Raw genomic sequence first — 14,156 nt, 5'->3', positions numbered from 1 at the left:
GTCTATCCTGTGCAGAAGTGGTTGCCTCTGGGAAATGCATAGAAATCTCTTAACCCTGAGAATAGCGACAATTAAATCTGATCTTTCAAATATTAACCAGAAGCCCTGTAAAAGATCGTTGTTTTTTCTGCCAAACCTATTATTGTGCAACTGGTTTGGTGTGTTAGTACAAGACGAAGGGCGTGCTTTGCCAAAGCAGGAGGTGCTTGTTATTGCTTGAGAAATGACAGTGGGTTACGTGCTGCTGTAGTCTGATCCTGTTGGGTATCTCTAAGCTGGGCTGTGTTTCAGCAGCTGCATTATGAAGCAGCAGCTAATAGCTCCTAAATGTTCAATGCATCTTTTTGCATTTAAGTGTCACCTTGCGGCAGCCCTCAGTTCACAGGTCGCATTCTGTGTCTGATTTTTCATTTGCCTCTTTTCTCCTGAGCCCTCCTGCTGGCTCTTGCTGCCAAATGCAGCGAAGAGGGCGGTGGGGGTGTAGGACCCCCAACGTTTAATCTGGGGTTGCAGCGCCGGCTCGGTCGGCTCCGAGCGCCCGAACGCCTTGCTGAAGCAACATGTTTTCTTCGGAGCTGCACAGCAGAGTAACCTCTGCTACCGGTGACCTGATGAGAAATCACCTCCTGGCCAGGACCCAAACAAAACATAGGATTAACTTTGCCCTGTGTGCGTGTGCTGGCTTGGAGCTCTTACGAGTCAGTGGGAGCACTTAATCCAGTCGCTCTGGGAGGAGGTGTGCCCGTAGACATGGGAGCCAAGCTGCTGTGCCTCTTCCTCGCCTCTGCCCTCCTTGCTTACTACATCTACACCCCCATTCCTGAGGACCTGGAGGAGCCCTGGAAAGTGATGTTTATCACGGCTGCCTTCAGGGCCATGGGGCATCTGGTGAGTTTGGTGCTGGGCTTGGTACGGGGCTGGCCTGGGGGAGAGAGCTACGGAGCAGAGGGTGTTCTCGGTGCCTCTGTGGCTAATAGAGGTATGGCAATAAATACATGCGATACATACATCCAGTGATATATCTATATGGTAACATACTAAGCAAAGGACGGTAGTGTCTGAAATTCAGCATTAAACTTACTGTAACTGTGACTATAAGGAAACAGAAAAGACTTAATTGTGCAATCTTGAAAAAAGGACGTTCAGAGTAACTGGAAATGTGATACGTATGCACAGACAAGTGTAAACAAGTTTATTTTGCTTTACGATCCTTTGCAGTTCCTTGTATCTTTCCTGTTTCTCAGAACCTGTACATTGAGTTTCCTCGAAAGTATTGTATTGGGTGTCAGAGAAGGGAAAACTAGAGCACTTCTTAAGTACTATTGATTTTTGCGGTTTTGTAGAAATCTACTGACAGAATGAGCCTAAAAACTACACAAAGCTAATTATAGGGGTGATAATGCTAAAGCATGTAGAAATTAAGCACATGCTTTCTCTATATATAACTTTTTTAAAAATACCACTATAATCTTGCCTACCAAAAAATGGTATCTAGCGAAGCAGCACAGAACCGTATGTCACAGTCTGGAAAGGCAGTGGTATTATACCCTGTCTGTAGTTATATGGCAATATTTACTGACAACGCAGTCCTTATGTCTTTCCATGCTATTTTTATATATACACTACATCCCTGGCTTCTGCTTCATTTCAGTCATGTTATACAGCCATTTCAAACATATGTAAATAATCTGTGAGGCTGCACACCATGCATAAATGACAGTGCTGTAGTTCCCACCTCTTAAGTACATTAAACTGGGAGCTGTTTTGAATCCAATCTGTACTTAATATACAAGGGTGGCTGCAGCAACATAGCTGAAATCTAAAAACAAGGTCAAAGATGAAGGTTTAGGGGGGAGGAGAAGGGCTGGGTGTTGCAGACCTCTTTCTGGGTGGCTACAAACATTTTGTGACTGCTTTTTTTCTTCCACCATAAAACATATTGAAAGGAGGGTCTAAGGAGCCAGGAGAGAGGTTTTTAGTTTTGCTTGAGGGATGTTGCTGAAATGCTTGTCTGCTGCAGGCACAAACACCCAAGCTGTTTGCTCCAAAGTGCATGAGTTTGGGATTTTGCCTTTCTTGTTTCAGTTAAAACGCAGTGGGTATGACTTTTAGAAGTCTGTGGGAGCCACCTCTTTATGATTTTTCTGGTGGAGGCAAGGGTGCATGTTTTCTTGGGATGTCTCCTAAACATCACACTTCTGGACAGTATCTCAAAGCTAGTGTCCCTCTCCAGAGCCGTCCCTGCGTCACACAGCCTTTGTTTGCCACAGAGACCACTTGTTAGGTCTGTACAGCCAGCAGAAGGAAGGGGGACGACTGGGTTTTTGTGCGTGCCTATTTACTCGTGGACTCTTTGCTGCTTCCTTGTTTGTTTTGATCTTGTGGTTTGAGGTCTGAGTGGTGGGAGATGAAGTGGTGAGAAAGAAACTGTAGTCTACACTTCCGATGTGCCGCCTTGCTTCTTCCCCTCTTAAATCTCCTTTCGGAGGTAGCCTGCAAGGAGGGTACGTGCACAGGTACCCCGTTTCCCCAGGAACACCTTGTGTCCGCTCACTCGGTCAGACCAGTAGCCTTCAGCACAGCGGTGCTCAGCAAGCAGAAGTGTTTTCTTTCAGTGTTGGAGGACTGTGTGTTTTCACTTTAACATGAAGTTGTGTCTTTTGCGGTTGTTGCATCGGCTGCCAAGTCCGTTATGCAGCAGTGGTATGGAGCAAGCGTGTTTTGTAATGGTGCTCTGATCTCGTGCAGAACCGTAATCCAAAGGGACTCTGATGAGGATAGCTTCCCTGGAGCTGCACTGGTGCGAATTAGATTTGAGATGGCTCTACAGTGTCCTAAATACGTTCTGAACGGTGATCCGATTATAAGGCAACATTTTATAATCACTTAATAGTAGGTCTAAATTTGCGGAGCGGACCCTATTTCAGTCTGACTCCCTGATGCTGGCTTGAAAAAAAAGGAAATAATACTGCCACCCTCAAACACTCCTGAGCAAAGAGGGTCCTCTCCAAGCTCCTAAAAGGACGTGCCAAGAAAGCCAGGAAATGGCAAATCTCTGTCCTCCATCATCATCTTTGCTGTAGTATGTCCTGGGGAGCTCTCCAGCTTTGGAGCCAAATGGTGCAAGATTTTCTCCAATTTGGGGTTTCCTGGTCTGGATGAGTAACTCTGCCAGTCCCAGGCTGTTTTCCAAGTCTCTGCCGGGCATGGCAGCGAGTGCCGAGGGGCTCCGGAGGCTGGTCAGAGGCTGCCGTTAAGCCTTGCCCAGGGTTAGCCTGTGGGGGATTGCAGCCGTGCTTGGTTTTGCCGGTACGCCCAGCTGCGGTGTGCTGAAGGGTCTGTTCGTACCCATCTCACCGCAGAAGGGAGGCTGGGAATGTCTCTGTTCACCTGTTTATATTATTATGTCTCACGTGCACATGCTCTCTAGCTGGCAAATAGCCTCTAAGAATAAACTGGCCAGTTTGTGGTGCTTAATCACAAAATTTTTCATGCATTTTCAGAAAGTGCCATGTGCACGCAGTCTAAGATAAAACACATGAAGAAAGTATGAAATGCATAAAACATCTTTCTTCCTAGCTGAACCTTTCCCTGGCTGCAGTTCTGGGAAATCCTCCCAAAGTTTCCTCTGTCCTTGGCCTGGATCCTCAGCAGCAGTCAAATTGGGATCGGAGCCCTTTACAGCCCCACTCGCGAACTGCCCATGTTTGTGTTCAGCTGATGGAAAACTTCACCTGGAGGGGTGCCTCTGTCTGAACTATTGCCCGTTCAGATAAATACGCTGCTGAAAGCAGTGCCGGGCTCTCTGCCTGCCAAGGCACAGCAGGGGCTCCCTTCCCCATAGGGCAGTTTTGGGGTTGGTTTTTTTTGTCATTGCTGCCATGCCTCTCTTATGGAAGACAGAGAAAGTGACTGTGGAAAATGCTTTCCAAAGCACAAGGAACACAAAACCCCAAGGTGGTTGGTTTTACTCTTAGCCTGTAAGAGTAAGTAATCTCAGATCGCAGACAATGAGACCTTTCAGACAAGGGTATGATTTCCGTTTGTTTTTATATGATAATGGCCCTGAAACCACAGGCAGTAGACTAGTGGTTTTTCACAATGTACAATGTCCACTTGTGGAAAAACCAGCTCAGAGTATTGAAAAACCTCAGTCCTGAGGCTGAGAGAACTCCTCCCACTGCAGGGGAGCTCCACAAGCTCGGTGGAATTACAGCAGAACTCGCTTTGACCTATATATTTTTTCAAGATGCTAATCCTCAGGGGAAATACAACAGCTGAGAAATATTTATGTAAACTGTGTAATCACGGGGATAAAGCCATGCAGTTTTGGCATGTGTACGTATTTGTCTTTATTGAGCTTATGACAAGGACCTGTGTTTTCCTTCTGCGCGGTGTGCCAGTTACTGCCCGTTTGTCTTCGTCTCGATTCCAAACCAGAGGGTTTGGCAGAGCTCCCAGCATCGCTTGGTCGAAACCTTCGGAGAGGTGACTCTTAAATATGGTGGCAATCACTGTCAAGTACTGTCAGTAAGGTCTTAGCTGTATTCTCTTTTCTTCTAACTTCTGAAAAAGTACGTTATATTGAGAAGATGATTAAACAGTTGATTTAAATGTAATTCAAAGAAAAAAAAATTCAAAAACGCAAGCCAAGCAGGGTTAGATTGTATGATTTACAAAATCAAACCCTGAATGTTGTACCTTTCAAGAGGTGATCAATTAAAGTGTGTGTGTGGGTTGTGTGTTTGTTTTACATTCTTCCTGGGAAAAATAAAGCATCCCTTGGAAAGCTAAACTTCCGACAGGTTCTGCACTAGGCTGGGCTATTTTCTTTCGTATTAGACTCAAGCCTGCTTTGAGTTTAATCTGTTTTTCACCTTCAGATAACATGTTAAGAACTTGGTTTTGTTAGTTAATCTTCTCTATTGGTATGTGATGAGGCAGTTACGAGATTTGTGGGGGAAGTTGGGTCACGTCCCCTGTGGCTGGGAGCGCTTACGAAGAAGCCGTGGTGCCGGTGCCGGCAGCGGGCGCAGGAGCCGGCGGTGGCTTTTCCCAGCACAGCCCTGCTCCGTCCCCACGGCTGTGCTGGTGCAGGCAGGGCACCGACCTGGAGACTAGGCTGTGGAAATGACCCACACAAAATGTTGAGCGTGCATGTGCATGCGTGCGTGCACAAACCAGCAACCCTGATGTTAATGTTGGGCATTTCCCATCACGCTTTCCTTTCTGAGTAATTGATAACACCGTGCTAGTAACAGTCATGGGAGTGTTTTTTTTTACTTAAAAAGTTCCAATCAGATTAATAAACTTGGGCCTGCCGTTAATTCTGTTGTCTTCCAAACCAAGCGTTCTGATCAAAGTTGTGTCAGTGCAATTACAGGATTGTTTATGCCTGTTCAAAGAATTGTACAGTGGCCTGGAATCTAGAAAAGAGTTTTTATTATCACAAAGCTTCAGCTCTTAATTTTTGAGGTGTTTAACTAGACAGTGCACCAGAGTGGTCCATGCTAAACTGAAATGTAGTATGCAAATTAGTTTGAAATTTCTTCCAGTTTTGCTTGAAATGAACTAGAAATCTAAGCCCTTAATTCACTTTCAGCAAGTCAGATAGCAAATGGCTTTCAAGCAAATTTGAAGTTGTATTCTTCATAACTTTCTATCATCTAAAAAATCAAGAAAATATACCCCCCCCCCCCACCTTAATATGTCATTACGAATTAGATAATATAATGGTCCCAAATCATGAAGCAGTCCATGCTATTTTTACCTTCTAGGTGCAAGTAGCTCCAGCAGCCCAGTGCCGTAGCATACTGTGCTTTAAGAAGGCTACACCTGATAGGGGTTCCTCACACTGCTGGCATTTCATGCGACTGAGATCACGTTCTACCCACAGTCAGTCTCTAATGTGGCTAAATTTTGGTTAAACAGGTATTTACATGTCCTGGTTTCGGCTGGGGTAGAGCTAATTTTCTTCCTAGTAGCTGGTATAGTGCCATGTCTTTGGCTTTAGGATGAGAAGAATGTTGACAACACTCTGATGGTTTCAGTTGTAGCTAAGTAGTGTTCGTATCAAGTCAAGGATTGTTCAGCTTCTGATGCCCAGCCAGCAAGAAGGCTGGAGGGGCACGAGAAGTTGGGAGGGGGGACAGCCGGGACAGCTGACCCAAACTGGCCAAAGGGGTATTCCATACTGTGTGACGTCATGCCCAGTATATAAACTGGGGGGAATGGGCTGAGGGAACCGCTGCTCGGGAGCTAACTGGGCATTGGTCGGCAAGTGGTGAGCAATTTGCATTCTGCATCACTTGTATATTCCAATCCTTTTATTATTATTGTAACTTTATTATTGTTATTATTATCACTATTATTTTCTTCCTTTCCATTCTATTAAACTGTTCTTATCTCAACCCACAAGTTTTACTTTTCCCCCAATTCTTTCCCCCATCCCACTGGGTGTAGGGGGGGAAGTGAGTGAGTGGCTGCGTGGTGCTTGGTATCTGGCTGGAGTTAAACCACGACATTACACTACCTTTCACAGTATAGAAAATGAAGGCTTTATTTCCCTTCCAGTCACGGTGACATTATTTTTTTATGTCACTTTGTTGTCTATTACAGATTTTTAATGTGTTTTTAGAATAAGTTTCTAATGCCTTAAAAGCAATGTGAGAAGTAAATTTCTTTAAACACAGTTTAATCCAATGTAAGGGGAAAAAAAAGCCAGTGAGACTTAGGTAGAAGCAAGCACCGGTCACATCTTTACTTGTTGTAATTCCCCTGAGGCAGCTGATGCCCCCTTTGGGGAGCTGCTGGTTTTGGAAGGAGTTGTTGGGATCTGTGTTTCTAGCACAGTCCATAGCAAATGCCTTTAGAACTGTTTTCGCTTGGGTTCACTCTTGCGTACCAAAGACTCAGCATAATGAAAGCTAACACAATTTTTTTAAAAAGTTTTATGTTCAAGGCTTAAAATAGCCTGTGAGTGAAAGGGGTCCTGAAATGCCTTAATCTGTGTAAATTGTTGTGATGTCAAAGAGACAAAGCTGCCAAATATTAATCTTCAGAACTTGTGTTTCACCTGCAGGTTTACTTGCTAGGGTTTGGTTTTTGTTTTCTTTTTATTGATCTTAGAATAACTGTCATCTTTAATACCATAGAATTTCATAGTGAATGTGTAAAATGTGAATTTCAAGGGAGACTGCTTTAACAGTATTAAAAATTGGCGTTTCCTTGGTTCTGAACTCCCTGAACAACATCCCTTTTCTTCTGACAGGGATTTCTGTGGAGTCCATTGGGAAAGTTTTCCCTGCTCTTTACATAGCTCTCGCGCCCAGGGGCACCAATGGCCTCCCCTGCTCCCTCCCCTCGGAGGGCTGCGAAGGGCTGGGGCTCCAGTGCTGCTGTACTGCTGGGGTAGATTCAAGATTTCTGGGGAAAAAAGAACCTTTTAAAAAAGTTAACCCTATGGGTGTTTTTTTAAGACCCCCCCAGACCACTGCACTTAGGAGGCAGATGGAGATCCTGGTTAGCGTCGTCCTTATTTTCCCTCCTGGAGGACGCTGCTCCTGGTCCCGTGGAGTCTCTCTCCAGGTCGGGGAGTCACTGGGATCGTCCTCGGCCGGAGTCGGGCTGGAGCCAGCGCTGGGCCGCTGCGGTGATGCCACAGCAGAGCTGTTCTTCTGTCAGCTCCTTCAACAGGGAACTGCCTCACGGGCAGAGGGCTGGTGGAAATGAGAACATCAGTGGCAGGTTATTTTTAGCTTTTTATTGTGAAATATCAAAGCAACGTAAAGAAAGAATTTGCATGACTCGGACAAAGCTGGATCCTCCTCAAGGATGATGGTGCAGGATGTAGGTTCGGAAGGTGTATTGGCACATCTAGCGTGATGAAATTTTCTCATCCGCTGACTGCGTGGAACAGACAATAAAAACACAACTCAACTCTTGTTCTGCTATTCAGTTGGAGCGCTTCATTACGTAGAGAAACGTAGAAGTATGTAACTAATGGAATTGTCACATGTAAACCAAAGAAATTAAACAGAGCTGGACTGTGGTGAAGTGGCAAAAATATAATTCTGCCTTCTTAACATCTCAAAGTAGAGAAAACTTTTCCTTTTAATAATGTAAGGGTACTCATCTCTAAACGATGCTCTTTGCCTGATGGCATGGAACTGATCACTGGCAATTATTGTGCAGCTTGAAGTCGAATTGTTATATCCTTGTATTTGTGCCACCAGTGTCCTTGGCATCTTGAAAGTACTGGCTGCTTTTGCTTCTGTAGTTCATCACCGGAGCAGCTATTGCTGCTCGGTTTTGTGGTAACTGTCTGGAAAGATGTGGATGCCCGACTCATTGAGCAGACCCTCATGCTGGCTTTCAGGAGGTTTCAGCTGATTCTGCTTTCTTCCCCATCCTCTGGTGTGTCCTTGTTGTCCTCCACGCCCGTGCCTCCAGTCGCTGTGGTAGCAAGGAGAAGCGGTGGTGTCCCCTGGGCGGCCTTCCAGCCGCCGCCACGGAGCTTCGCGCGGGAGCGATGGGAATTGGAGAGCTCAGGCTGGACGGTGTGACCGTGCGAGACAGTGTCTCCTCCGAGTCAGCAGCGTTTGGCTTAGCAGCTTCTACAGCAACTTCACAGACTTGTAGAGAGTATCGAATGGCTTTATGGAAATGTAATCTCCGAGAGTAACTCAGGCTGTGTTTAAAATACTGTTTTCCCTTGTCTTGGGCTTTAGGCTGAGGTTGCTGATCAGCTGGGTCTGATGCACTACATGGAAACTCTGATGCTGATCACAGCGGCTGAGTACGTCGCACCCACGTCCGATGAAAACGTCACCGTGATGGACACGGAGTTCAGCGACGTTGCCGTCCGTCTGTACCTGCCCAGAAAGGCGTCTGATGGGCTGAGGAGGGCGGTGGTCTACTTCCATGGTGGAGGATGGTCCCTAGGACACGCAGGTAAGCTCTTCTGTGTCAGTACCAGGGGTCCCTGTGGAAGATCTCAACGGCTCCTGTGAAGTGCTGCCTTTTGTTTTATGGGAGTTGCCGCAGAGAGGGTCAGGGAACTGGTATTTCACCAGTTAAAACCAGGTGACGGCTTTGGAAAGTCACCTGGAATCTTCCACGAAGAGGAACGCGCTGTTGTGTAAGTGTCTGTTCTCAAATGTACGGGACCATGTTCTAAGTGACCCATTTAATTTCAGGCATGAAACCCTATGATCATCTGACAAGGTGGACTTCAAACAGGTTAAATGCTGTCGTGGTATCAGTCAAGTAAGAGAGATTCTCCTTCTAGATGGGATGAGGGCTTGGAATAAATGAATTATTTCAATTAAGCTAATTTTGCAGTATATCTTTGTTTTGATCATGTGCTTTCCTGCTAGCTTTAAGTAAAAAAAACCCCAAAACCAAACAAAAAACAAAACCAACAAACCTGTCAAGGATGAATTGTGGTTGGTGGTTATTTTAGATATTGCTTTATGACGTTGGGTGGGTAATAAAATACCTGATCCTCCAGGACAGAGAGATAGTTCCCATTTCTCTGGGCACAGAAAATAATAAACATTCACCAGCTAGGGCAGATGTTAGCAAGCCTTTCTCTTCATTAATAGCAGGAAGTGACACACTTCTGCTTGCCTCTAACAGTTACAGGTTGGCACCTAAATACCATTTTCCCGTTCAGTTTGAAGATGTATATTCGGTAACGAAGTTCTTCCTCCAGAGCAGCATCCTCTCCCAGTATGGGGTGGACCCAGATCGGGTCTGTGTGGCCGGAGACAGCGCAGGTGGCAACTTAGCTGCAGCTGTGGCACAACAGGTAAAAAAAAAAAAAAAAAAAAAAGCTAGTTCACTAGCTAAAACCTTTTTTTGTCATTTCGTGAACACTTACAAAAGACTAACAAAAACCTCTACTCAAAGCACACACACACCTCCCAAATATCTCTTGTGGTCCATGTACGCAGGATGTCACGCAGCCTGCAGGACTGTGTGAGGGCTCTGAGCTTCCAGGCAAGCAAATTTACTTGAGCCATTTAATGGCATCAAAGTAGCTATGATGGCTTCCAAACCTTTATACCCTGAAAAAAGGTGCTCTCCCCTATAATTTTGGCATATATCACTCCATCCTTAAGCATGTTTTGGCTGATTTAGGTATGTTGTTTGAAAAGGGAATTGTAGCAATTTGACTCAGATGTAAATAGCAGGAGAAAAAAAAAAAAAAAGACTAAATGTTCCAGTGTCATTTGATCACACACCGTTCACTGCCTTTAGCACTTCACACAAGTTTATTAAATAAAGTCAGTGTGATGTTGTTGCTCTCTTGAGAAGTTATTTGGATTGTAATGAATCTTACTTGGAAAGGTTGTGAATTTGCTGTGGACACTGAAGGCAGAAGATGAGGGAGAAGATGGAAGTTTATTAGTGAAGAGGGAAAAAGGATGACATACAAGAAATGTCAGTGTTCAATTTATCACATCTTATTTTTCACATGTCTAAAATGCACAGAATTGTAGTTGTTTGGGTTCTGACATGTCCAGGTTAAAAAAACCCAGCAGATGGATAAGCTCTGAATTGTGTGAAATTATTAAAGGAACCTCAGAAACCTGCAATTCTTAAGCTATAAGAATAGAAATTTTCTATAGTTATAGAAAAAGCATTTGTTACTACATCAGAAAGTATCAGTGCTTCAAAAAGAATCTCCCTAACGTTGTTATCCTTCAACATAAGAAATAAATTGAAATTATATTTGATGTTTGAGAATTTTTAACACAACATATTGCTTTAGGTGACCTGCCTATAAATTTAGAATTTCTTTAAATTAATCTATCCTAGGTTTATTGATAAACTTATTTTGCTTATATTGTAACGTATGAGTGTTAATTCCTTACTTTTAAGATCATCCGTCAGTGTGGGAGAACCAACACTTTCTAACTGGCTTTTTTTTGTAATTATGTCTGCTTTCTTCTACAGCTGTTAAAGGACCCTGAAGTCAAAACTAAACTCAAAGTCCAAGCTTTGCTTTACCCTGCTCTTCAAACCCTTGACCTGAATTTGCCGTCTTACCGAGAAAATGAAAACAAGCCCATTTTACCCAGGTTGCTTATGGTCAAGTTCTGGAGTGAATACTTCACTTCTGATTCATCTCTCAGGGAAGCGATGGCCTCCAACAGGCACGTCCCAGTTGAATCGAGCCACTTATTCCAGTTTGTAAACTGGAGCAATTTGCTGCCGGAAGAGCTGAAGAAAGATCACGTTTACACCAGTCCCACCTACGGGAGCTCCGAGCTCGCAGAGAAGTACCCGGGGTTTCTGGATCCCAGGGCGGCCCCGCTGCTGGCGAGCGATGCCCAGCTACGTGGGCTGCCCCTCACCTACGTCCTCACCTGCGAGCACGATGTCTTGCGGGATGACGGAGTCATGTACGCTGGGCGCCTTCAGGCAGCGGGCGTTCCCGTCACGCATGACCATGCCAAGGACGCCTTTCATGGGGTGATGATGTTTGTCTTGGGTCCGGCCAAGTTAGCTGTAGGGTATCGGCTGCTGAACAGATACGTTGAGTGGTTAAATGAGAATCTATGAGTTGAACCCGTTGCTATAGTATGCCTGGCTCGCGTTCTCTGGGTGCGATTGAGGAGCGTGGGAGAATAGGAGCTACGTGAGTTTTTGGCCATGATTGCCATCTCCATTGCGTTGCCCTGCAGTGTCTGGATTGCAGTGTTTCTCATCGTCTCTGGCAGGAAAAATCGGTCTGATTCTAACCTAAGTGTTCTTTCAGTGCTGTTGTCTGAGTTCAGAACCCCATGAACTGCTGGGACTGCCCTGGGCTTTCTCTCCTGGCTCAGACCAGAAGGGTCGGTGTGCCCGACCCTGCCTGCACGCTGCCTGAGCTCTCCTCCAAGCCCCCGCCTGGCACAGCGTGTGGGACTCGAGGTCTCGTGTCGGTCGCCTCTTCTTCCTTCCTATTGCGCTGTCTTCGCATCGCAGGCTTGTGCGAATGGGCAAGGTCACTGCGTGCACGTGGGAGGTGCTCGCTGGCCGCTTGCCCCCGTCCCCTCGCCCCGTGGGACGTGTCGGCGCGGCCCCGCTGCTGCGCTCGGGCGATGGGGCGAGCAGAGGCGCGGCGACCCGACTGCACCAAGTACGAAGCCGCTTGTGAAACCCTGCCCATCGCTGGCGGCTGCTGGGGTTGTGCTGTTGGCCGTTTCCAGCACAGCTCGAGGGAAGCGCTTGAAAACTGAGTGGGATGGCTGTAACAATGCAAATATTTGGGTTTTTTTGTTTTTGTTTGTTTGTTTTAAAAAGCACCTGTCTTACTCGGTAATCACTTTCTTTAATCCCTCTACTAGAAGGAAATAGTGTAACAAAACAGCACTGGACATTCATCAGATAAGGGAAGACTGTGAAGGTCCTAGCCTTACAATTGCACTGCTGTATGTTTTATGCTCTACTTATTTAATAAGGTATGTTCTAATTAATTATCCTTAAAATAGTTTAGCAGTTTTTACATATGAATTTTTAAAAATAAAATCAGCTTAGTAGCTTTATAGGCTTGAGGAAGAAACACAATTCAGCTGTCAGTCTTGAACAAATATCCTCTATATACATGTTTTGTGCATTAAATGTAAACCCTAAACATTTTGAATGGTTAATGCACATATTGGTTGGCTATTGGTTTTAAACTGATGACAGCACACCACAAACATGTAGTTCTAGCATCCTGCTTTTTTCTTTTGCATGAAAGGTACTGAATCTTCAATAATTCTGGTTTGGGTTTTTTTTCTGAGTGTGTGTACAGCCTGTTCTTTTTCATCTTTAATAAATTGAATATAAAAATTAAACTTGTCTTTGATTCTAATGCAATGTACTACTTGTCCCTCACTCTTACGGATGCACGCATAACCAAATCCAACAGGTGTTAAAACTCAGATTTATTCTTCAGTAACAGTTAGAAGTCCAATAACATTTTATAAAACCACAGGCTCAATGATGTAAAGAGAATTAATACTACACAGCCGACTTAAGAACTCTAAAGATCTAAAAGTGATGACTCAAAATGTGCATATCGCCCACCCAAAAGCTGAGGGCTCTCTCCCTCGAGGAGTTACCCCGGGCAGTGCCCCGACCCGAGGGGGATCCCCAACTGCAGACCCCCTGCCCTGAGGATGACTGACTCCCACATGTCCTCTGGCCAGACCCCCTTTATACTGCTGTCGAATCCCACCTGTGGGCATTTAATCCTGGTAGCCAGGAGGGTCGCCTTGGTGCACCTGGTGTGTCTCAATTAGCCAGTTCAAATTTCAACCTGTGCCCTTCAGGCTTTAGGTTTGTTTGGGTTTTTTTTTTTTTTCTTCCTTCCCCTTCTCTCTGCCTTGAAGTTTTGTTTCCTGCTGGCGGAATGGGGATGGGGGGCAGGAGGGAGTGTACTGCCATGCTCATGTACCCTGTTTATCGGAAAGGAATGACAAGTTGGCTTCAGTACACACAGTAGCTCTTGCAAACCACCAGGACCGGACCCGGGGAGGTGGTGTTTTCCTTCTGCCGGTACTGTTAATGTGAATGCTTAGTAATGTTTGGCTGGGGTTGTTGAGGAGAGAAACAGAAGTGGTTGAGTAGGTGTCTTCTATCACCAAAAGGATGCTGCAGCTTGGGCTCGGGATGGAGACCAGCAGGGAGCGGAGCCTGGCTGTGGGGACGGCTGGGCAGGGGCTCCCGCTCCCCCCAGGAGCCGGGGTCAGAAAACCGGCTTTGGCTGCTGCGGCAGGAGCGTTCTGTTTCTCTACTTCTGAATCCAGTCTTGAAAGGGTGAGTGCCCCACTGCCAGCGTACAAAGCATAACCTGTACCGTGGGGTTAAAAAGCACCTTGTGTAACCCCCATGCGCAGCAGTGCGATGTGTTTGCACATCCTCAGGACACGTGCGTGCTCGCACAAGCTCCCGGTGTATTTGGGAAGTTATTTCCCACGGTGCTCTCCAAAGCGCCGCTGGCAGGTCCCGGCTCTCACCCGTGGGAGTGGGCTCCCGTCTGCTGGCAGCAGACAGCTTGACTGGAGTTTTATTTCTGCCTCATTTGGAATTAACAGCAGCTTCGTAGTCCTGAGGAAGCAGGGGTTTGGGGGTTTGCCTCAGTAGCACCTTAGGCCTGACTTGCTATACGGCACTAGGGT

The 14,156-nt window shown here is 45.8% G+C and overlaps 1 protein-coding gene across 1 annotated transcript; it reads left to right on the top strand.

The window, feature by feature from the left end:
- The first annotated feature begins 267 nt into the window (after positions 1-267).
- On the top strand, positions 268-12,830 carry LOC126039931 (arylacetamide deacetylase-like). The gene is made up of 5 exons (XM_049803767.1): positions 268-888; positions 8,730-8,952; positions 9,198-9,267; positions 9,640-9,811; positions 10,963-12,830. The coding sequence occupies exons 1-5, from the start codon at positions 751-753 to the stop codon at positions 11,569-11,571; spliced, it is 1,212 nt and encodes a 403-aa protein (XP_049659724.1). The 5' UTR covers positions 268-750; the 3' UTR covers positions 11,572-12,830.
- Positions 12,831-14,156: the final 1,326 nt, after the last annotated feature.

Source organism: Accipiter gentilis, chromosome 6 (assembly GCF_929443795.1).
Source record: "Accipiter gentilis chromosome 6, bAccGen1.1, whole genome shotgun sequence".
NCBI classification, from domain to species: domain Eukaryota; kingdom Metazoa; phylum Chordata; class Aves; order Accipitriformes; family Accipitridae; genus Astur; species Astur gentilis.
This window is presented reverse-complemented; position numbering and strand designations above follow the sequence as displayed.

What these genes read in the sequence shown, in the direction of transcription:
- LOC126039931 (XM_049803767.1), top strand. Translation starts at nt 751, where the DNA reads ATGGGAGCCAAGCTGCTGTGCCTCTTCCTCGCCTCTGCCCTCCTTGCT. An exon ending in TCAGGGCCATGGGGCATCTG is followed by an intron (nt 889 to 8,729) that starts GTGAGTTTGGTG and finishes CTTGGGCTTTAG; the next exon opens with GCTGAGGTTGCTGATCAGCT. An exon ending in ATGGTCCCTAGGACACGCAG is followed by an intron (nt 8,953 to 9,197) that starts GTAAGCTCTTCT and finishes ATTTAATTTCAG; the next exon opens with GCATGAAACCCTATGATCAT.